Raw genomic sequence first — 22893 nt, forward strand, 5'->3', positions numbered from 1 at the left:
GGGTGCATGTGGCTCCATTGCCTGCCCCAAGAGAGGGAGTGGTAGCCCGAGGTGGGGTGTAGAGGTGAGCGGGGAATGAGTGATGGTGCCAGGACACAAGCCTCCCCAAATTACGTGACTGTGAGGAGGAGATGCCCTCTCTGTCCTATCCTGCTGCCTCTCTGTGAGTGTGTGGGTGCTAATGTCCCCCTGCAGATCAGCCTTGTTCCCAGGACCCTTCCCCCGAAGGCCAGTTACTGCTCAGCACAATTGTAAGTGACTTTGTTTTTATTTTTTAAACTCAAGATGGTTTCACTACCTTCCTCCCGGGCCCCAAATAAGAAACTGCTAGAAAGAAGACCAAGGCATGGGAAATGTCCCAATTTGAGTGCTGCCGTACTAGAAACTATACGTTGCTGTTAGGTACTGTTGAGTCAGCCCTGACTCCACTATGCATTATAGAACGAAACGTTCCATTCTCAATCAGGGTTATGTCCAGCCCATTGTTGTGGCCACTGTGTCAATCCATTTCCTCGAGGGGCTTCCCCTTTTGTCTTTCTCACTGACTTCTTTATCAAGCATAAACTTCTAGAAGGTCAAACAAATCTGTCTGGGAGAAAGTACAGTCAAATGCGCCTTGGAAATGAGGATGGCGAGACTGCATCTCATGTACTTCAGACGCATCGTTAGGAGACTCCAGTCCCTGGAGAAGGCCATCACGCTTGGTAAAGCAGAGGGCCTGTCAAAATGAGGGAGATATTAAAAAAGATGGATTGACACTGTGACCACAACAGCGGGTTCAAAGCTACCGGCGACTGTGAGGACGGCCAAGGGCTGCGCAGCGTTTCCTTCGGCCGTGCCTGTGGTGCTGACTCAGGGTAACCTGTGCGCAACAGAACAAAATGCTGCTCGGGCCCTGGGCCACCTTCACGGCTGTTATGTCCTTCCCCAGGGACCAGTCGCTCCCGACAACCTGTCCAAAGTGCATGGGTTGAAGTTCCACCGTCCTCCGTTCGTAGCAGCTCCCGGGCTGTCCTTCATTCAAGACAGATGGGTGGGTTGCTCTGGCAGTCCATGGTACTGCCAATATTCCTTGCCAGCACCATAATTCAACTGTATTAATTCTTCTCCTGGCTTCCTTACTCACCGTGTAGCATTTTTAGGTGAAGAAAAACGCCATGGCTTGGATCAGGTACCCCTTAGTTCTCAGAGTGACGTCTCTATCTTTGTTCACAAGCTGCGGTGTTAGGTGCCATCAAGTCATCTGGGACCCCCAGGGATCCTCTGCACACAGAGGATAATTTCTGCAGCCGCTGTGCCAATCTACCTCCCTGAGGGCCTTTCTCTTTTTGCTGCCCTTCTACCTTATCAAGCAGGAGTCCTTCTCCAGGGACTGGTCTCTCCTGACAACATGTCCAAAGTATGTAAGATGAAGTCTCGCCATCTTGCCCCTAAGGAACACTCTGGCCATACTTCTTCCAAGGCAGGTTTCTTTGTCCATTTGGTAGCTCCTGTTACTTTCAGTAGTCTGCACCAGCACCACAAGTCAAAAGCATCGGTCCTCCTTCGGGCCAACTCTCACCAGGCATGGGGCAATGTTCACAAAGTGGGTGGCTTAAAAACAGAAATTTGTTTCCTCACATTTTGGGCACCTAGACATCTGCGTTCAGAGTGTGACTCTAGGGCATAGGTTCCCAAACTTGTCCTACTACACCCTTAAAAAATGCCTCTGGGCCCCCAGCAATTACACGTTGTTGTACGGTAGCCCACATCCCAGGATAAAGTGACGGGATCTGCTTTTGCGGCCCTCACATCCCTGGTTGTTCCAGGGAGGGGGTTATATGGAGATCCTTGTGATTGGTTCCCCCTTTCTATCCCACCTTCCCTCTACCCTCATCTGTCCTGGATTCCCTGTTCCAGTTCCTATCTGCACCAGTGTACATCCTCTGGTCTAGCCATATTTCTAAGATAAAATTGGGATCATGATAGTGGGGTGAGGAAGCATTAAAGATCTAGAGCAAAGTTGTATGTTTCGTCGCTGCTACACTGCACCCTGACTGGCTCATCTCCCTGAGACCCTTCCACAAAGGGATGTCCAGTTGCCTACAGATGGGCTTTAGGTCCCTACTCCGCACTCCCCCTCATTCACAGTGATATGACTTTTTGTTCTTTGATGCCTGATACCTGATCCCACAGGCTCGTGTGCTTCTTCCATGTGGGCTTTGTTGCTTCTCAGCTAGATGGCCACTTGTTTGCCTTGAAGAACCGACACGCTATATCTTTTGATAGCCGGGCACCATCAGCTTTCTTTGCCACATTTTGTTTATGCACCTGCTTTGTCTTCAGCAATCTTGTCGGGAAGGTGAGCATCACGGAATGCCAGTTTAATAGAACATAGTGTTCTTGCATTGAGGGAGGATTTGAATGGAGGCCCAATGTCCATCTGCTACATTAATACTGAACTTATAAACACATGCACATAGATCTATTTCCCTATCATCATATATAAATATATTTACATATGTACATGCCTGTATTTAGAACTCTATAAATGCCCTTTGCCTCCTAGTTCTTTTCTCTATTTCTTTTTATTTTCCTCTGTCCCACTATCATGTTCAGCCTTCATTTGGGTTTCAATAATTCCTCTCAGTTACATTGCCCTTGATCAAATCCTACCAGACCTTCTACTTCCTCCACACCACCGATTTTGGATCACTTGTTGTTCTCTTGTCCCTGGGTTTGTTAACACCCACTTTCTCTCCCTCACCTTCCCCTCTCCCATGTTCTCCTGGAACTGTTGGTCTCATCTATTCTGCCTATCTCATCTAGATAGACCTGCAGAGATAATATACACAAAAACAAGACAGAGCAAAACAAAGCAACAAAAGAAAACAAAACAACAACAAACCAATGACAAAAAAGAGAGAAAAGCCTGTAAATAGTTTAAAGTCTGTTTGTTGACTTTTAGGAGCGTTGTCAGGTTGAGTCTGATGGGGTGCCACACCCTGGCCCCAAAGTCTATTTTTGGTATTCCCTCGGGACTTCCTTGCTCTGCTCCCCTTGCTGTTCTGTTGCATGTCCTTAGTGTTTTGCCTCTCAGTGTGGTGGGATCAGATTGGGTGCAATTTCCACACTGTGTCTCCAGTGTTGTCTCCCATAGGGCTGTAGGTCAGTGAGGGATGTTGTGTCAAGTAGTGGGGCCGGCCATGTGGTCTTTTCTGTGGATTGGTTGCTCTGAACAGGCATATTGCCTCAAGGCTTGGTGGGTCAGGATGTGTTCCACTCTCTCTTCCTTCCCCTTCTTTGCTCCCGTGTGCTCTGATCAGACACGTCCCTCTCCCTGACCTGTAGCTTCAGTGCTGTCCTCTGAAGTAATTCTTTTGGGTGGGAGGGGCGGCTGTCCACATAGTAGGGATTGGGCCCAGCCCCTCAGACTATTCTATTGTTTCTCTGCGTCATGCTGGTATGTTGCGTACACTGTTACCACTCAGGAATGATTAGATATAGGACACATTCTACACTGGCATGAGCTCATTAACATAACAGAGAACCCTATTCCTCCACAGGTAAGGGCATAGGAATCCAATATGTTGCTGCTGTTGTTGCTGACACACACTTCAGTGCAGGAGCGCTCCCGTTCCCACCCTCCATTCCACAGGTGGTGTGGCCCTGGAGTTCTTGCACATGGCCATGTTGGCCTCTTCCTGCCATTGTCCTGCATGTAGGGCCCTCAGCTCCGTGCCCTCCATTGAGAGATCTGTCCCACAGAGCTCTCCGATCTGTCCCACAGAGCTCTCCAGTCTGTCCATTGCTGGCACTCAGAATTGTCTCAGAATGTGGCTCTGAGCACAACCTGGCCTGGAACAAAGGATGTCAATGGTCTGGGGAGCCCGAAGACCTAGCAGTTCTGTAGGGGTTGTTGGGCGGCGGCTGGTGGGTCAGATGATTAAGAATCCCCTCGGAGGGTGGGGGGGGGGCGGCGGGAAGGCAACTCTAGGATACCTGCAGACCAGGCTATGCCTTTTTCATTGTCAGCCCCCCGTCCCAGAGGGAGCAGTTGTCACGCAGAGGCTCCCGTATTGTGCCTGGAAGGTTGGCAGACTCTGCCACCAAAGGGCTGTCAGAGCCATTGCCATCAGTGGCTCTACCCAGCATGTGTACACCTGTGGCACCAACTACATGAAGGTGTGGGATCAGAGTGCCCTGCGTGCTTGGAACAAGGCCCCGGTGTACCACCTAAAATTGGAGGTGAGGGGTATTGCAGTAGGGCTTTGGGCGTCCAGTGTTTTAAGGAGGTTTTCCAAGAATGTGCACCATCCCTACAGGGCAATAGCAACTGTATTTTCACCTGCAAGCTGCTCCCTGATGAGCGGAGCCTGGTCACAGGAGGTCGGTTACATGGTCTGAATATTTGGGACCTGACACCCACACCCCATCTGAGGGCACGGCTGGCCTCGGAAGGCATCAGGTGCTTTTCCACAGCGATCTCCTCCGATGGCCACATACTAATGGCTTGTTTCAGCGAGTTTGTGGAAATCTGGGATCTGAGGAACCACGTCTTGATCAGGTACGATGTTTGTCCCACCCTCTCACTCCCTCCCGCTTGTGTGCAACTCAGAAAGGAAGGTTTGATGGGGAGGCGGCTTTGGGCAAGCACGTCCCTTTCTGGACCTTGCTTTTCTCTTTTTCTCTGTGTGCGGTAGGGATAGAGGAGTCAGTCGAGAAAATATATCCGAGGCATCCTGGGGTGGGGGTTTCCTTGTCCCCCAAACTTCCAGAACTCAGACCTAGACTTAACCTCTGAGCTGTTTTCCTACCAGGAAGCACCAACTCCCTGGCAATGGGAACAGGTATGTGGACATCACAGGCCCTAAGTTCTGGACAGCAGGTGAGCAGGACACCAACCTGTATACCTGGGATTTGAGGACCTACCAGCATCTGGATAAATACAATGTAGAACAGCAGGTACCTGACTGGTGGCCATTGGGGTTGTGGAGGAAGGCAAACGTGGGTCCCAAGTTGGATGGGAGGGACATGGGTCACCTTGGCAACTACTGAGTTCTGACTTTACACCTTCTTCACCACAGATCCTCGGCATAACCCATGACCCCAGTGAGGAGTGGGTGTTAGTAGGTTTGCAAACTAGTGAAATAACCCTCTGCCATGTTCTCCGGGGGGAGAAATACCAGATAAGGATGCAGTTGGGAGAGAGCTACAACTACAACCTCAAGTTTGCCTCCTCTGGTGAGTGGAAGCCAGGTGACACCTACAGGTGCCCTGCTTTGAGCTCCTTCCTTTGCGTCACCTGAGGCTAGCTTTACTGCAGACTCTTAAATGTGCCCCCAAGCCCCGAGCCCCAATATTGGCCAGATGTAGATCCACGTGTTCACTTGACTCATCCCAAGGGGAGAGCCCAAGGCTCTTGTGTTTGAATGAACCCCGCCCTTCTTCCTCCCCAGCACTCCTTCCTTGTTTGGGTGCCTTTCCGCCTCTCTTTCCCTAGTCAGCCTCCTGCTTGTTTGGCTCTCTCTCCAGTCAGTCGCTTCTGGACACAGAATGTGCATCTAAAGATGCCGGCTGGGTCTCTGGCTCTCTATTTCTTCTTTCCTTCACCAGGCAGCTATTTTGTGACCACAATGAATCAGAAGATCTATGGCGTGGGGGCACCTTCTCTACGAAAGCTGTTTCAGGTACTGGAAGGAGGATACACAAGCCCAGACATTCAGTATTTATCATCGCGGCAGATCCCAGTTGGCTATCTCTCAGAGATAGTGCCATATACCTCTAAGAGGACATCTAGGGTAATTTCATTGATTGGGAGGAAATGGGAGGAGTGGGAGCCCTGGGCTGAGATCTGGGGCGATGTCTCCTGTCTGCAGATCAAGCCCCAGGTCTATGTTAAGCCTTTGAAACCGTCTAAATGAAGGCTTCATGTCTGCTGTATCTTTCTCCTTGATGGTCTTTTCTTAAGTCCCCTCTCCCCCCTTAGGTAGTGGAGGATTCTTCAGCAGTCCTGTGTTTTGATATGTCTTCTGACAACCAGTATCTGATTACTGGCTCCCTTGATACTGCCACTGTGTATGAGCAATTGTACTGAAGGTCACATGACAATGGCCCTGCCAGTGGAGGCCCAGGAAGGCCAGCCATGTGCAAGGATCACCTACAGCTGCCTCACAGCTTCAACATTACCCTCTCCCTGCAGCTACTCAGCCTGCCCTCCTAGAATTGTATTACGTGGCTTGTGGATTTTCCCTTTGTAGTTTTTCTACAACTGATTTCTGGGGATGGGATGGAAATACTGTGAGAGCTACCTTTTAACATGAATAAACTAGCAAAGCAAAACCAAAATGGCTGGGATATGTGGCCAATTCTTTCAAAGAGCAAAGTTACTGTGATGGATTGTTTATGCTCCCACCCCACCCTACCTTCACCCTTCAGCAAATTCCAGTGTGAGGAAGGAATTTTAGATCACACAGTGTGTTGATAACCTTTGGGGGGGGTGTCGGGGTGTCAGGGAATTCTTGAACTCTTCTTAAGCTCAAGGCAAAAAAGGGAGCCCAGGTGTAGTGGTTATAAGTTGGACTGCTAATTGTAAGATCAGTACTTTGAAACCCCTAGCCAGCACCCCAATGCAGAAAGACAGGGTCTGCTTTTCTACTAAAGAGTTGCAGTCTTGGAAACTCACAGGGGCAGTTCTACCCTGTCCTATAGGGTCACTCTGAATTGGCATCCACTTGATGGCAGTTTGTTTGTTTGTATGTAGTCACTTCCTGAATGTATCATGGAGTTGATCGATCAGTGACGCTAAACTTCTGGCATAGGTTAAGACTTACATGGACTGGTCTAATGCTATCCTGAGGATATTGTAAAATATTGAATTGTATGCCCTTTCCCTCACCCCCTCCAAAACAAAAATATTCCTGGATGTCATAGCCTCCCTCCTGGTGGATGTGATCCTGCTTGGGAATTTTCTTATATGACTGATGGCAGTCTAGAGTAGAATTTAGTCCTAATCACTTCTGAGTTATGACAAAGAACTGAAGAGATATAGACATACATAGGTGAGAGAAAGAGAGCCTGCGAGGCCCTGTCTATAAGCATAGAAACACTAAGAATTGCTGATAGACACTGGAAGCTCACAGAAGGAATTGACACAGCCGAGACCCTGATTTGGACTTTTAGCTCCAGGACTGTGAGAACATTAATTCTTTGGCTGCATAAGCAAATGTGTTGAAGAAAGCTAATGGTGCTCGGCTATCAAAAGATATAGCATCTGGGGTTTTAAAGCCTTGAAGTAAACAAGCAGCCATCTAGCTGAGAAGCAACAAAGCCCACATGGAAGAAGCACATCAGCCTGTGTGATCATGAGGTGTCGATGGGATCAGGTATCATGCATCTAAGACCCAGAATAAAACTATACTCAAGGTGAAAGGTGGGGTGGGGGAGGCATGGAATGTAGACCCAATGCCCAACTGTAGGCAATTTGACATCCCCTCACAGAGGGGTCATAGGGAAGAGATGAGCCAGTCAGGGTGTGGTAGTCACCTAATCTGGTGTCAGTGTAAGGATTAAGAGTGTAGGGTTGGAGTCTAGGCTATCAATCCGGAGATAGTCAATGAGACTTCTGTGTGGGCATGGCCTTCTCCTGAGAATCTGGTACTTCCTTAGAGGCAAGAAACACTATCTCTCTTGGGTCACACTCTTGGAGATGCTCTCCTGACAAGGCTGACTTCCTGCGAGGCATCCCTGTGGAGATGCCACATGGACCTACCCTGATGCAGCACTGGGAACTGGAATGGCCATGTGGGAACCCCTGCCAGCACTGAGATGCTTCTGCCACCAAAGACTTTCTACCCACTGGCCTGTGATCTTCTATATTCGGTGTCATTGCATATGTTTCGTGAGTCTGAAAAGGACTTTACAGATTGCTGTCGGACATATGGGCTAATATCGGAATTATGGACTTGATCTGGACTGGTCTAGGATGTTTTCTCAATGTTCAATTGATCTTGCATATAAATCTTTTTCTTATACACATATGTGTCCATGGGTTTGTTTCTCTAGTCTGCCCAGACTAACACACAGAGTGCAGTATAGTACTTATGAAACACACACCTTTCTTCTAGCTCTTTTTTTTTTGGTCTAATACTTTTAAAAAACATTTTATTAGGGGCTCATACAACTCTTATCACAATCCATACATATACATACATCAATTGTATAAAGCACATCTGTACATTCTTTTCCCTAATCATTTTCTTTTTTTACATTTTATTAGGGGATCGTACAACTCTTATCACAATCCACACATATACATACATCAATTGTATAAAGCACATCCGTACATTCTTTGCCCTAATCACTCTCAAAGCATTTGCTCTCCACTTAAGCCCTCTGCATCATGTCCTCTTTTTTTCCCCTCCCTCCCTGCTCCCCCCTCCCTCATGAGCCCTTGATAATCCACAGATTGTTATTTTGTCATATCTTGCCCTATCCGGAGTCTCCCTTCCCCCCCTTCTCTGCCATCTATCTCCCAGGGAGGTGGTCACATGTGGATCCTTTTAATCAATTCCCCCTTTCTAACCCACTCACCCTCCACTCTCCCAGCATCACCCCTCACACCCCTGGTCCTGAAGGTATCGTTCACCCTGGATTCCCTGTGCCTCCAGCTCCCATATGCACCAGTGTACAACCTCTGCCCTATCCAGTCCTGCAAGGTAGAATTCAGATCATGGTAGTTGGGGGGAGGAAGCATCCAGGATCTGGGGGAAAGCTGTGTTCTTCATCGGTACTATATCGCACCCTGACTGACCCATCTCCTCTCATAAACCCCTCTATGAGGGGATCTCCAGTGGCCAACAAATGGGCCTTGGGTCTCCACTCTGCACTTCCCCCTTCATTCACTATGGTGTATATACACACACACATACACACACACATATATACATACATACATATATATACACACACACACATATATATATATATATTCTTTTTTTTTGCATGATGCCTTATACCTGGTCCCTTTGGCACCTCATGATCGCACCGGCTGGTGTGCTTCTTCCATGTGGGCTTTGTTGCTTCTGAGCTAGATGGCTGCTTATTCACCTTCAAGCCTTTAAGACCCCAGACACTATCTCTTTCGATAGCCGGGCACCATCAGCTTTCTTCGCCACATTTGCTTATGCACCCGTTTGTCTTCGGCGATCGTATCATGGAGGTGTGCAGCCAATGATATGATTTTTGTTCTTTGATGCCTGATAACTGATCCCTTCGGGATCATGCGATCACACAGGTTGGTGTGTTCTTCCATGTGGGCTTTGTTGCTTCTGAGCTAGATGGCCGCTTGTTTATCTTCAAGCCTTTAAGACCCCAGTCACTATCTCTTTTGATAGCCGGGCACCATCAGTTTTCTTCACCACATTTACTTGTTCACCCGCTTTGGCTTCAGCAGTTGTGTCGGGAGAGTGAGCATTATAGAGTGCAAATTTAATAAAAGAAAGTATTCATGCATTGAGGGAGTGCTTGAGTAGAGGCCCAAGGTCCTTCCGCCATCTTAATACTAAACCTATAAATATAGACACATAGATCTATTTCCCCATCCTCATATATATATTTGCATGTACATGTCTTTGTCTAGACCTCCATAAATGCCCCTTGACTCCCAGCTCCTAAGGGAGATGGAGGAAGGAGCTGGGAGTCAAGGGGCATTTATGGAGGTCTTCTAGCTCTTTGATGCTTCCTTCCCCCCACTATCATGACCTCAAATATACCTTACAAATTGGATTAGACCAGAGCATGCACAGTGCTACAGATAAGAGCCAGTAACACAGGGAATCCAGGATAGATAAATCCCTCAGGGCCAACAAAGAGCATAGAGATACCAGGAGGATTAGAGGAGGGTGGGGGGAGAAAGGGGGAATCGATCACAAGGATCAACCTAGAATCTCCTCCAGGGGGATGAATAGTGGAAAAGTGGATGAGGGGTGATGGAGGATGATGTAAGATATGGAAAACATAAGTTATAACTTATCAAGTATGTGTGAGGGAGGGTGAAAAGGGGAGGGAGGGGGAAGAAATGGGGAGCTGATATCAGAGGCTCAAGTGGGAAGAGGATGCTTTGAAAATTAAGATGGTGGCATATGTGCAAATGTGCTTGACACGTTGGAGGAATTCATGGATTGTGATGAGAGATGTAAGAGCCCCCAATAAAAGTATTAAAAAAAGATTTTAGGGTAAGGAAGATACTGATTCAATTTTAGCAAATCTGTTTTAGAAAAAGACTGCTCCTAAAAAGTCATTAGTTTGTTATAGAACAATGGCTGGAATAATCTTGCAGTGTTTGGCACTGCTTGGCTCCACAATTAAGAAAAATAAGATTATTATATATGTTTTTTCCTGCCTACAGTGTTCCCTGGGAGCGGTATGGGGCTGAGATACGGAAATCTCAAGGTTATGAGAAATTCAAGCGTGGGAACAGCGAACTTGTCTGGGAACACTCCCATTATTTAGTAGATAAGAATAAAGCGCTGTGGTCCGTGAAGGATGCTGCAGTTTTGTACCGTCTCTGTCTGTGTCTTTTTTGTGCTGCAGTCCTGTATTGTCTCTGTGTGTGTGTGTTTGGTTCTTTGTTCACTCTCCCTGCTTAAGAAACCGCATCAGAGTGAGATCAGGTGAGTCAGGTGCGCAGGGAAGAGAGGCATGCTGTCATTTGCCAAAAAGCTGGTGCACCGAGATGCCTGAGTGAGCAGGTGCATTGTGGCGTCAAAACCCATCCCCTGTTTGGCACGTCAGGCCTTTTTTGTCGCACACTGCTACGCAATCTTTTAAGAACCTACAAAGAGAAAGCTTGATTCACAGTCTGACCTGGTGGAACGAACTCCAAATGCACTATCGCACTCACATCAAAAAAAACACGTGAATATCGTTGTTTTTTTTTAGTGGGGGAGGATACTCCCTCGGAACTTAAGAATAGGGTACAGAGGCTAGGGACAAACAATAGGTCTATTCTACTGGACCCAAGCATCGGAAAGATGTGACCTAAAATGTGCTTTGTGCATCTTTACCTTTGCATGGTCTGGTTTTTGTCACCATTAAGGTGACCAGCCAAGCCAGCGGTAAGGACAAGCAGCCACTGATGGCCAGTTATACCTGCCCGTAACAGAAGTGGAGCCAGGACATTCCCATGCCTCATCTTCCAGAAAAGTCTTCTCAAGCTAGCCACAGGGTGCTCCATTAAGAGCCTCTCCTTGTTGACAATGTTAACCACCAGGCATTGACCTATGTGATTTTAAATGTTTTTCTCCTTTTGCCCACTGTGACGGGACCCCTGGAAGAGCTCTCCCTAGGGAATACTGAACAATTTGAAACAACACAGCCAGAGCTGGAGCTGCCCTGGTTGTCTAAGGCTGGCTCTTTAGGCTTGGAAAGGTTGATCCTTTGAACGATTGATAGTTTGAGAGGAGAAAAGTATGGCTGGCTGCTTCAGGAAGATGTGCAGCGTTGGAACCCCTGTGGGGGGCAAATCTACTGTCCTCTAGGGTCCCTATGCTGAGAGGTCCCTGAAAGGCAATGTTTTGTAAGGTTTCACGAGTGGATAATACCTCGGTTCTTGGCTTCAGAAAATGCAAGAAATCACGCTGAAACCTATATTGTTACCCAAGTGGGTTTTTATGATGGACAAGACAAGTCGCAGGTTTTACAGTCTCGAAAGGGTACCAGCTATCCCTGGGAAGTGTGCCAAGCCGTGCAGAAGTTCACAACTGGGCACGAACAACCATGTGGGAAAAAGCACTCACGTGTGCGGATCTTGAGGGGATCCCGTGAGGCCAGAAGCCCAAGAAACATAGAGGCTATGAGAATGGGTGCCCACAGGCCAATGGCCCAGAGCAGGCACATGTCCAGGAGCAGGCTCAGAAAGAGATGGCTTTCCCACAGCCAGGATATTTTGAGCCTCTGTCTGGGGGAGGTGTGGTTGATGGTATTGGTTGACCCCATGGGCTGGGGTAAGCCACCTGGGTGGTGTCATGAGCTTGGGCCTAGTTTGGACAACCAGGTGTACCTCCCACCTGGCTGGGGGCTTGAATTTGAGCATGCTCAGTTTGGGGTCTTCATAGGTGTCTAATGGTCTATTTTTTCATATAGTTCCTCATGTTGTGGCAACCCCCCCAGCCAGACCATTATTTTTGTTGCTACTTCATCACTGTAATTTTGCTACTGTTATGAATCGTCATGTAAATATCTGATATGCAGGGTGTATTTTCATTGTGACAAATTGAACATAATTAAAGCATAGTGATTAATCATAAAACCAATATGTAATTATAATTCATGAAGTGTCATTTTACCTCCGATACTGCTGCTTTCAACACAGTAGCTGCTTTTAACAGAGTAGGTGCTCTGTACACAGTAGCTGCTGTGTACATATGTGTGATTGGTCCACATAAGTACATTATGGCACCAACCCCGTCACATACACCTACATTTGTATAGGGTGTATGTGACGGGGTTGGTGCCATGATGTCATCACGACAGGTACACTTCTATGAACGTACCTACATGTGGGTGGCCCTTCCTGGAGAAGGATAGAGGAGTGATGTCTCTGTTCCTAAAGCCATTAGAAATAGGTGTTTTCCAATGGTCTTAGACGACCCCTGTGAAAGGGTCGTTTGACCCCCAAGGGGGTTGCGACCCACAGGTTGAGAACCGCTGAGTTAGGCAGTCCAGCGCTAACACACCAGGCCACCGGGCCTTTATGCTGGGTTGTAAAATTCAGTGATAAAAAAATCGATTAAAAACAAAACAAAGACTGGGGAGGGAAAGGCAGATGGATGGCCGGCAGAATATATATGTGTATGTGTATGTTTGTTTCTAAGAAAGCATTTGTCTTGACCTATGCAAAGAAATTGCTGCTACTGCCCAGGTGGAAAGGAATGCCTACCAAGTAGTTGTCTCATCTCTTTTACTCAGCGCCCATCATGGGTGAGTTGACAGTCTTGGACTTGCCAGCTTTATTTTGTAAATCCCTGTGGTTTAAAAAATATATATTGTTTCCACCAGAATAAGAATATTTTTCGAGATCTGATAGGACTCGGTTTCCCACCTGCATTTGTTCGTCTTTCCAGGGTTTGGGCGCTTGACTGGAAGCAGGTTTCAGGGTGTCTATGACCGTAGCGCCGTCCACGATTTGAACTTGTTCTCAGTTGTTCCCTGTGTGTAGAGTCGGTTTCTCCTCGACAACGGGGTCCATCCTTTTGCAGTCTGTGTCTGGCCCATTAAATCCCTGGGCCAAGGAGCGTGGGGACCGAGCCCAAGCTATCCTACCCCACACAGTGCTCTTAGAAGACCAGCATTGGAATACTATTGAGAGGCCTCTGGAGTGACATGCCTCGGTGCACTTCCAGGTCTGCGCAGAACTGGCTGTTTGGCCTGGAGCACGTTCTCTTAATTGAATCAACCTGGCTGGGCTGCTGGGTGGCTTCCGGGAGATACGCTTGCACCTCCTATGATTTGGAGAATGGACTGGAGGACCCCTCTTGGTCTTGGCTGAGCCTTCCCTACCTCTTGCCCTGGTGCTGCGTAGTTCTCCCTGGGTCCTGCTGGGGCTTTAGGGTGGTCCCTAGAGCTGCCCCCACCACTCCTCTGTTGGTTTGTTGGACGGTGATGCTGGACACTATGTCGCCATCATTTCAGATAGCATCAGGGTGACCCGTGGCGGATAGGTTTCAGCAGAGCTTTCAGACTAAGACACACTGAGAAGCAGAAACGTTTGAGCCAGAGAGAAGAGACAGGCCTTGCATGTTGGGGCTTTGGTGATGGGGGGAGGAAAACATCACCTCCATAAAGCGCTGTTAGCTCCCTGAGGACCTCTTCCTGGAAGGGGGCAATGGCAGGTTACTTTCTAGAGCTGGATTAGGGGAAGTCGTCTATTAAACAGTCTCTCTCTTTTGGTGTTCTCCTAACATGCATCTTGTTCCTCAGGCCCCATCTTTTCTGTGGCCAGCGCTCTTTTGGCATCCAGTGTAAGGAGTGGGTTCTTGCCTCGTGGGCCCTTTCTCCAGTGGTCCTTGAAAGGGCACAGTTGTTACATTCGGTTACAGTCTCTTGCCTTGCAGACTGGGAGTTTTTGTCGTGTGCATGGGCAGTGAGTTATGTAATGTGCCTCTATCGCCAAAGTCTCCAACTCCCACCAAGTGACCTGCCCCTGCATGGGTCTGGTTAGAACGTGGGGGCAAGATACTGATAGGATTCACCTGTGAAAAGCTGTGATTAGAATCCCCGGGAGCGCCATTGTATAAAACGAGAGAAGCAGGAGGAGGGATCTCACTACCAGCAAGAACCAGGAGTGGAGTTCCTTCTCTGGACCCAATCCAGAGTCCAGCAGACTGCTATACATGCCATCAGAGGGGCAGCAGCAGAACCAAGAGCCAGAGCATGGAAGAGAGTGGCGGTCCTTCCAATCCACAGAGCGAGGAAAGCTGAGTGCTTTTGTTTAGGAGACTGGCGGTGGAGTGCGGTGTCTCTGGGCACTAAATTGGGGGAGTTGGGCTTGTTGACCCACAAAAGGGGAGCTAGGTGACTCTGGGTTGAGGCTTACAACAGAGTGGGGTGTCCTTTGGGCATTTATTAGCAGACTTGATGGAACTTTGTAACATTTCTTGATAAACAAATGAACCCCGAGCATTTATCATTGGTATTGTAACTTGATCACTTTCTTAATAAATCCTTTGATCATTAATTTTATCAGTGAGAGGGTCACAGGGAGGAGACGAGCCAGTCAGGGTGTAGTGTGGCAACGATGAAACATACAACTTGCCTCTAGTTCTTTAATGCTCCCCCCACCCATTATCATGATCCCAATTCTGCCTTACAAATCCAGCTAGATCAGAGGATGTACACGGGTACAGATAGGAACTGGAAACACACAGAATCCAGGGCAGATGAACCCCTCAAGACCAGTGGTGAGTGTGGCGACACCAGGAGGGTGGAGGGAAGGTGGGGTAGAAAGGGGGAACTGGTCACAAGGATCTACATATAACCTCATCCCAGGGGGATGGACAACAGAAAAGTGGGTGAAGGGAGATGTCGGACAGGGTAAGACCTGACAAAATAATAATAATTTATAAATTATCCAGGGTTCATGAGGGGGTACAGGGAGGGAGGGAAAAATGAGGAGCTGATACCAAGGGCTCAAGTAGAAAGCAAATGTTTTGAGAATAATGATGGCAACAAGTATACAAATGTGCTTGACACACAATGGTTGTATGTTGGATTGGGATAAGAGTTGTACGAGCCCCCAATAAAATGATTTTTAAAATTGTGAGTTCTGTGTAGCATCACAGTGGACATTAGAACCCAAGGAAGCAAAATATAGAACATTGATTAAGACAACACGTCATGGATGGTCTGCAAAGATTTACATCCATTTCCCAGAAGTTTCTTGGGGCCTCATGCAGTGACTCATCTTCTTTTTTCTTTCCTTTTTTCAAAATTACATCATTTGTTCTTCTAGGTGTTGCTTGGCTGACATGGCCTCTCTCTCCATTTGCCCTGCAAATGCTGTGTTCCTACCAGGATGAACAAAGACTTGATCAGGGAGACATGTGCCATCTGATTGATTAGAAGCTGTGTCTTCTCACTCTGTCGATCTGAAGATGTGATATAATCTTTTAAAAGTGCATTTTCTTTAGTCTGATCTGCAAGGACTTCCCGGGTCATACATGTCGGCTTGTTGTTTGCTCTGTTGCTCTTTTTTCCTGCAGGATTTAACCAAAAGCATTCTGAAGCCTGGTATGTTCTTCTTGAACTAGGCAAAGATCACATCTATTTCTCTCTCTTCTTATTTTAGGTCTTAACCCTTAAAAGGGATCATTAAATCTCACGCACAAAGCCTTGTAATATTCTCAGATTTCTGACGTTTCAACATCTCCTTAAAAAAATTCTTCTGATGCCAAATTAGCCAGCAAGTGCAGAGCCCTCAGATGGGTCCCTGCTTTGAATCCTGATGACCTCAAAGCATTTTCCTGCAAGACCAAGATGAAACAGACTTTCAGAAATTACTGGCAGGATATGAACTGATACGAACTGTTTGGAAACACAGCATCTATCAAAACTTTAAGCGTCTCTACCTTTTGTCTTTACATCCATCTTTTATAAACTTACCTTGAAGATACATCATAATATCAGAGTGTATATGCCAAACCAAAGCGCAGCATCTGCTCAGCACCATCACCTGCGAAGTGCCCCAGCCCTGCGTAATTATAACCGAGCAGAAGAGAGGCCGGAAGGCAATCAAGGAACACCTGAACCTGGCTGTAAGCCATGGAATAATGTGACCTCCCCGAAGAAGGGCACGGGGAAAACGATTCCAAGAAATTTGTGAAACAGGAATGGACTGGACATTGTAAGCCTGGAGACGAAACAACTGTACAGTAGGGAATGCATTTGTTGTTTTGGTTTTGGGGGTGGGGGGAATGAGAGAGCAACTCTGCAGGTCTCTGTAGGTTTAGGATTAAACAAGTAAGTAAGGGAATTGGGGATGCAAGGTCTGTGTCTCACGGATGGAGATAGGAGAATTCTTTGTTTCCCACAGGGAGACACAGGTGAATCCCTGATGTTGGGTCGGAATCAGAGGTTTCTGTAGGTTTTTGTCGTGCCACCTAGGAAGCCACCCGAGTCAAAAGCAGCCTAGGAAGCCACCCGAGTCAAAAGCAGCTCAACAGCCCCCAGCAACAAAACCACACAGCATGACGGGAGCGTGCCAAAAGGGGAGATGTAGGAAGTCCTCTCCCATCTGGCATAACTTTGGCACCAAAATTAATAGTCGTAGCGATGGAGTATTTTCACTTCGTTTTGCATAATTGAATGTATGCGCGTGCGTGTGTGTGCTGTTGACCCAGTTCTGATTCATAGCACCCTGTAGCACTGCTCCAGAGGGTTTTCTGGCCTATAATCTTGATCACTGTAACTGCCAGGCCTTTTCTCCTGTGGAGCAGCTGGTGGGCTCGAACCTGGGACATAAACCCACATTGAGAGGCCTTCGGGGATATTAACAGAATTCTTACAGCGGTTCTCAACCTTCCTGATGCTACAACCCATTAATACAGTTCCTCATGTTGTGGTGACCACCCCCCAACCATAAAATTACTCTCGTTGCCACTTCATCACTGTCATTTTGCTACTGTTATGAATTGGATGACCCCTGTGAAACGATCCTTCGACCCCCCAAGGAGTCACGACCCACAGGTTGAGAACCACTGCTTTAGAATGTATCAAGGTCACGTGAGAGCAAAGACTATGGACTGTTTTAGACTAGGGGAGTCCAAGTACAGAAAACAGCTGCAGACTAATATAGGGGCCTGAATGGATCTTGGAACAGACGAGTCTTAGAGGAAGTTGGCTAATTTTGAATAAAGCATGTAGATTAGTCAGTAGTATTGCATCAGTGTTAGTGCAATTCAGTTGATCCTTGGGGGTTGAACTCTGCAGATCTACTTATAGACGGATTTTTTAAAGTGCCGTATGATATTCGTCAACTCTGAATGTGTATTTTCCCTTTTCAGTAGGTTGCTTATTGTAAAACGTGACCTCTTGAAGTTCTTGTGTATTTTTCGTTGTGTTTAGCAATATTTGGACATTGAATAACACCAGGGCACCCATACCAGGTGGCCCTGATGATGCAGGAAGTGCCCGTAGGAAGTGCCCAGAAGTCATGACAGTAAAAGGAAGCGTTGAATTGCTGGATATATACGCTACGTTGAGGTCCTTCGCGGCATTGCTCACCATTGACTGTTCTCTTTAAGGCTCCTGGTCAGTTGTAGGCCATTAGTTTTTTTGGGGGGGTGAAGAGTGATACATGAATTTTCTACTCCATAACAGACGGGTCAATTCCTCTAACCCCCATATTGTTTGAGAGAACTGTATAATTAATTACCAATAGCAGTTTGAATATTTGCTTTATGGTTCACATAAGATGTTAACATTTGGGGAAACTGGGAGATGCAACTGTTACACAAGTAAACATCTTTTTAAAAGAAAGATTAAAAACCAAGTAATAGAAGTAGAAGCCTCAGGCCTTATCCCACAGATTTTGATTCAGTCAGTCTGAGCCGTGGGCTCGGGAATTGCACTCGTAACAAGGTCTTAGGCGTTCCCAAGATTCAGGCGTAAATTTCCCTGGATGAGGTACTTTTTCAAGAGCGATCTGAAAACCACCGCACTTTAACGGAAGAAATTAGAACAAACCAATGAGCCCCTACAATGGGGCCGCGGTGATATGTGCATGGCCAAGAAGTGGTGGGGTGGGCTTTGGCTGTGGGCAACTTTAAAGTTTACTTGTCAGCAAATGTCATATAACATCTCTGCTATTGACATTAAAAAATCTAATATACTCTCGACACTTTGTGTGGCCACTGTAGTGGGGCTGAAAAATAAGACAGCTCCTTTCCCAATGAATTTATGGTTCATTGGGTTATATAACCAGTGGGAACTGACTCTAATGGGGTGGTTCCCCGAATGTCCTTGAGATCCGGTGGGAGGCGGAAGGGGGTGGAATTTGACCAGAGCTTGATGGAGGGCCAGACAAGGGTTGGTCTTTTAGAATGTGGGGGAGTGAAGAATCTAAGAGGCAGTTGGGAGGCAGCTGAGCTGAGAAGACTGTTGGTGGTTGAAGAGGACGTTGGAAAGAGATGGGCCACGGGCTGTTTCAGATCACAGAGGACTGGCTGAGTGACAGCTCTTAGCATACATAGGAGGGGACTTGGTATGAAAGAGAGGTAAGTCTTTTGTGTATTGTGCTTGCATCTGTGAGAGGCACGGAGAACACCATTTCTCTCCCTGATCCTGGAAACAAGCTCAGCCACACTTAAGTAGACCACTTACTGCCGTCAGGGGACAAGCTGTCTTACACTCAGGTTAGAAGAAGATGCTGGAAGTTTGGGGTCAGTTGAGTTTGAAGGCACAAAAGACATTCGAATGATTATAGCCCACTGGCCTTTGGGAATGGGGCTCTGTTGATTAAATGAGAGGAAAAGACTTGCAATTTATCCCCAAGACAGAGGAGGGATTATGGAGGCAACAGCGTGGTCCGAAGGCCTGAACGAGGTCCCCCCCTCCACTAGTCACTAACTCACCCTTCTTTCAGCGTTCGAGCCATCTTTTATTCAGCTCGGTTGACCAGTCCTTGGTCGCTCAGAGTGTAGTTCCTGAATCCAGCATCACTTGCACCTGGGAACAGGTTAGAGATGCAAAACCTCAGAACACAGCCCATACCTCTTTAATCAGAGTGGGCCTTTTAACAGGCTCTTCAGAGGACTCGTGCGCGTGGGGCTGAGACCCACCAGTGCTAGTCACCAGAAGGATCCTTGGAGAGATGCTAGTCCGGTGCTGTAACTGCAGCTTCCAGACACAGGGCCTGAGGCTCAGAGGAAAGGGTCAGCTTGCTTGCTCAAAGACAATGGCTCATTTGGGGGTCGGACGCACAGGCCTCCCGGACCTGACTCCCAATGCTTTCTCCCACAGCACTCTGTTCCTTAAGCCTTGAGATGTGCCTGGCACCAGAGGGTAAAACACAAACAAACTGGTGATGGTTGGTTGGTAGTTTCCTGAGACATGGCCCTCGCCCTTCACTCATGGTCTCTGGAAATCCCAGGGAAGGTCCACGGAGTTTCCACTCTGATGGGTGACTCCACTGGGAACTCCTTGCCCTGTGTCAGGCTGTGAAATCGTCTCTAACTCGAAACCACCAAGAAGAGGTCGGTGAAGGTAGCTGAGCCAGGGAAGACTTCGGAAGAGCTCGAAAGGCTGCTGCTCCGCATTTGTACCTAGGTTGCCCTTACTATTTTCAAAATATTTTCTTTCTACCTTGTGTCAGCTCCTCATTTTGCCCCCCTTCATCCTCCACCCTCCCTCCCTCATGAACCCTTGATTTTATATATATATATATATATATATATATATATATATATACATGTCTTACACTGACTGCTATCTCACTTTACCCATTTTTCTGTTGTCTGTCCCCTGGGAGGGGGTTATATATAGAACGCTGTGATCAGTTCCCCTTCTCTCCCCACCTTTCCCTTATCCTCCTGGTATGGCTACTCTCATTATTGGTCTTGAGGGGCTTAACTTTCTTGGATTCCCTGCGTTTCCAGGTCTTATCTGTACTGGTGTACATGGTCCAGTTTTGTTGTTGTTTGTTTTGTTTTGTTATTTTGTTTTTCTCTGTCTTGTTTGTGTAATTATTGTCTCTGTATGTCTATCTAGATAAGATAGGCAGGGTAAACAATCACGAGGAGAAAACAACGGGACTGACGGTTCTGGGGGGACATGGGAGAGGGGGAGGTTGGGAAAAGGAAAGGGGGTGCCAACAAACCCAGGAACAAGGGAATAAGTGATCAAAAATCGATGGCAATGAGGGTGTAGGAGGCCTGGTGGGGCTTAATCTAGGGCAGTGTAGCAATGAGGAATTACTGAAACCCCAGGGAAGGCCAAACATGATAGTGGGGCAAGAGGAAAGTAAAAGGAAATACGAGGAAAGAACTAGGAGGCAAAGGGCACTTACAGAGGTTGAAATACAGGTATGTACATATGTAAAGATATTTATAATGATAGGAAAATAGATCTATGTACATATATTTATATATTTAGTATTGGGGTAGCAGACAGACATTGGGTCTCCACTCAAGTCCTCCCTCAATGCAAGAACACTTTGTTCTAAAAACCCGGCATTCGGTGTTGCTTGCCTTTCTAGGAACGTTTTAAAAATCTGAAGCCAGTCTTGTGTCACAGGCCAATTAAACAGACCTTTCTGGGAGTGAGAAGCTGGTGTCGGAGCTTGAGTTCCCCGGGGGGATCCAGTGTGCCTTGTATGTGATCTACATCTTTTCTCACCCCGAGGGACCTGGAGGGTCACACTCCCCAGGAGGGACATGTCTCCAACAACAGCCTGCATCTCAACTGCCAGAGTCCTAGCTGTGGATGTTAGGTTTGGGGTGTCTACCCAACTAGCCAGCAGGGGGCACTGTGGCACCATGCAGAATTCCAATGTTTGTTTGTTCCTAGTCCACTCCTGGACCACAAGTGGTTTTGCAGCTGCTTGGAGTGTGGGCACGCCTCCCTTGGGGTAGGTACTCAACAACAGGTTCTGATGATACATCTGACTCAACTGCAACAAGCCACTTGTGGGCCTGCATTAGCTTAGTAAGCTCACTCCCCTTCTGTTCTCTTCCACTGAGTAAAGGGGCCTGTCTCTTCCGGCCTGCGGAGTAGCCCCTCCCTCAAAGGACAGTCCAGGGTGTGGTGCTGCTGGGTGGACAACAGGGAGGGGGACCCAGGCTTCTGGCCCTCTGAGGTTGCTCTCGTCCTCCTGCTGGAGGCGCTGGGCCTGATCTTGGCATGTCCACTCCCTCCCCCAGAGCCATCTATGCATAGCGTGGGCAGCACCCTGGTGAGGGTAGAAATTGGGGTCCATGCAGGAGATGTGTTGACACAGGACCCACCTACGGGTAAGGTGGACCCACCAGGCAATATTGACACACTGATTCAGACTTAGGAGTAGTACCTGTCCCCAGAGATACGGAGGGACAGGAGGGGTGGCAGGGCCTGTGTGTGTGTGTGTGTGTGTGTGTGTGTGTGTGTGTGTTGTTAGCTTGAAAGCAATATATATATATATATATATTTTTTTTAATTGGTACTATGCCCATATGGCAAATGGGTAACACGTGTTTAGTCTGGTTGTGGCGTGCTAAGACAATTTGGATTTGTGTATGATTGCTGTCTGTGACATATAAATGTGCCGCTGTACACAGTTTGGTGAAATGTGAATTTCTTGATGATCACAGGCCTCCAGAGGAGTGAAGTCTTATGTTCGATGATTTCCAGCAGGAAACCCCTGATCAGATCAAGGGAAAAGACACCATCAGGACATGAGGACAGAGGACAAGATTTGGGGACAGATATCCAAGTCACGTTTTGGACACTGGGCTATCCTGTCCACTGCCTGGGAAGAGGAGGGAAGTGCGGTTGGGCCTCGCCTGGCCTCAAGTCGCACGGTTCACGTGCTCTCTTGCAAAAGCAAAGACAAGACAGAAGGAATGGAGAAGACCCCATGGACTCATCTGTGATTAATGGCTGCCACTGAGTACTGGCTTCTGCTCGGGGGCCTTCTGAGCAGGCAGGCCTGTTTGTCTTTCTGCATCCACATGTCTAGAGATGAAGAAGAGCTGAACGAGGCCACGAGGGCATCCTCCACCCAGCTTACCCCCTTCCTGAACATGGTGAGACAAGCACAAAGGCACCCGAGGGAGACTGAGCAGTTCCTGTGTCTCTGCAGACCCTTGGGGCCTGTGGAGCTGCTATAGTCCCTTGCCTGGTCTTGGTCACCGTGTCTTGGTCTTGGTCACGAGAAATGTCCATTGCCAGTGGAGGCAGCATCATTGCGATGAGGCCAGTGACATGAGTTCAGCTTAGGCCTTCCCACCTCATCGCCTGGTGAGGTTGAGGTTGGCGGGGGGGTGGGGGGGTGGCGAGCCAGATGGAAAATTGGGATGGAGTCGAAGGTCTCAATTCTGAATGGTGTCTCCGAACCTTGGCTGCTGCCTGCGGTCAGTCCAGTGTCTTTAACGCTTCCTGGCTGTGTGACCTTGGAAGATCTTATCTAAACCTCCAATCCTCTTCTGGATTCCATGGTGATCACGATAGGACTAACCAGATTGGGTAGCTACAAGGGCTACGTGGGCTCATATATGCACAGGGACTCCTGGAGCAGGGCTACTTTTATTTGGAAGGATAAAACAAACTTAGAATGTGCCTTAAACAGAGAGGACCCAATTGCTGTGTCCTTGGGGGCCTGGGACTGGGGAAGTATTTATGAACAGCTTTAGGGATTGATGTTTCCCTTCACCCACCATACGC

General features: G+C 47.7%; 1 protein-coding gene across 2 annotated transcripts in view; it reads left to right on the plus strand.

Moving 5' to 3' along the window:
• TLE7 (TLE family member 7) overlaps positions 1-6316 on the plus strand; it is a 6778-nt gene extending 462 nt beyond the window's left edge. Inside the window, exons 3-9 of one of the 2 annotated variants that reach the window (XM_075537740.1) lie at positions 196-251; positions 4015-4227; positions 4305-4546; positions 4800-4944; positions 5067-5223; positions 5596-5669; positions 5969-6316. In XM_075537740.1, coding sequence (XP_075393855.1) covers positions 196-251; positions 4015-4227; positions 4305-4546; positions 4800-4944; positions 5067-5223; positions 5596-5669; positions 5969-6076 — 995 coding nt within the window. In that variant the 3' untranslated portion in view covers positions 6077-6316. The other variant, XM_075537739.1, reaches the window with a different exon arrangement.
• The last annotated feature ends 16577 nt before the right edge of the window (positions 6317-22893 follow it).

The sequence above is a fragment of the Tenrec ecaudatus genome, chromosome 18, assembly GCF_050624435.1.
Source record: "Tenrec ecaudatus isolate mTenEca1 chromosome 18, mTenEca1.hap1, whole genome shotgun sequence".
NCBI lineage: Eukaryota > Metazoa > Chordata > Mammalia > Afrosoricida > Tenrecidae > Tenrec > Tenrec ecaudatus.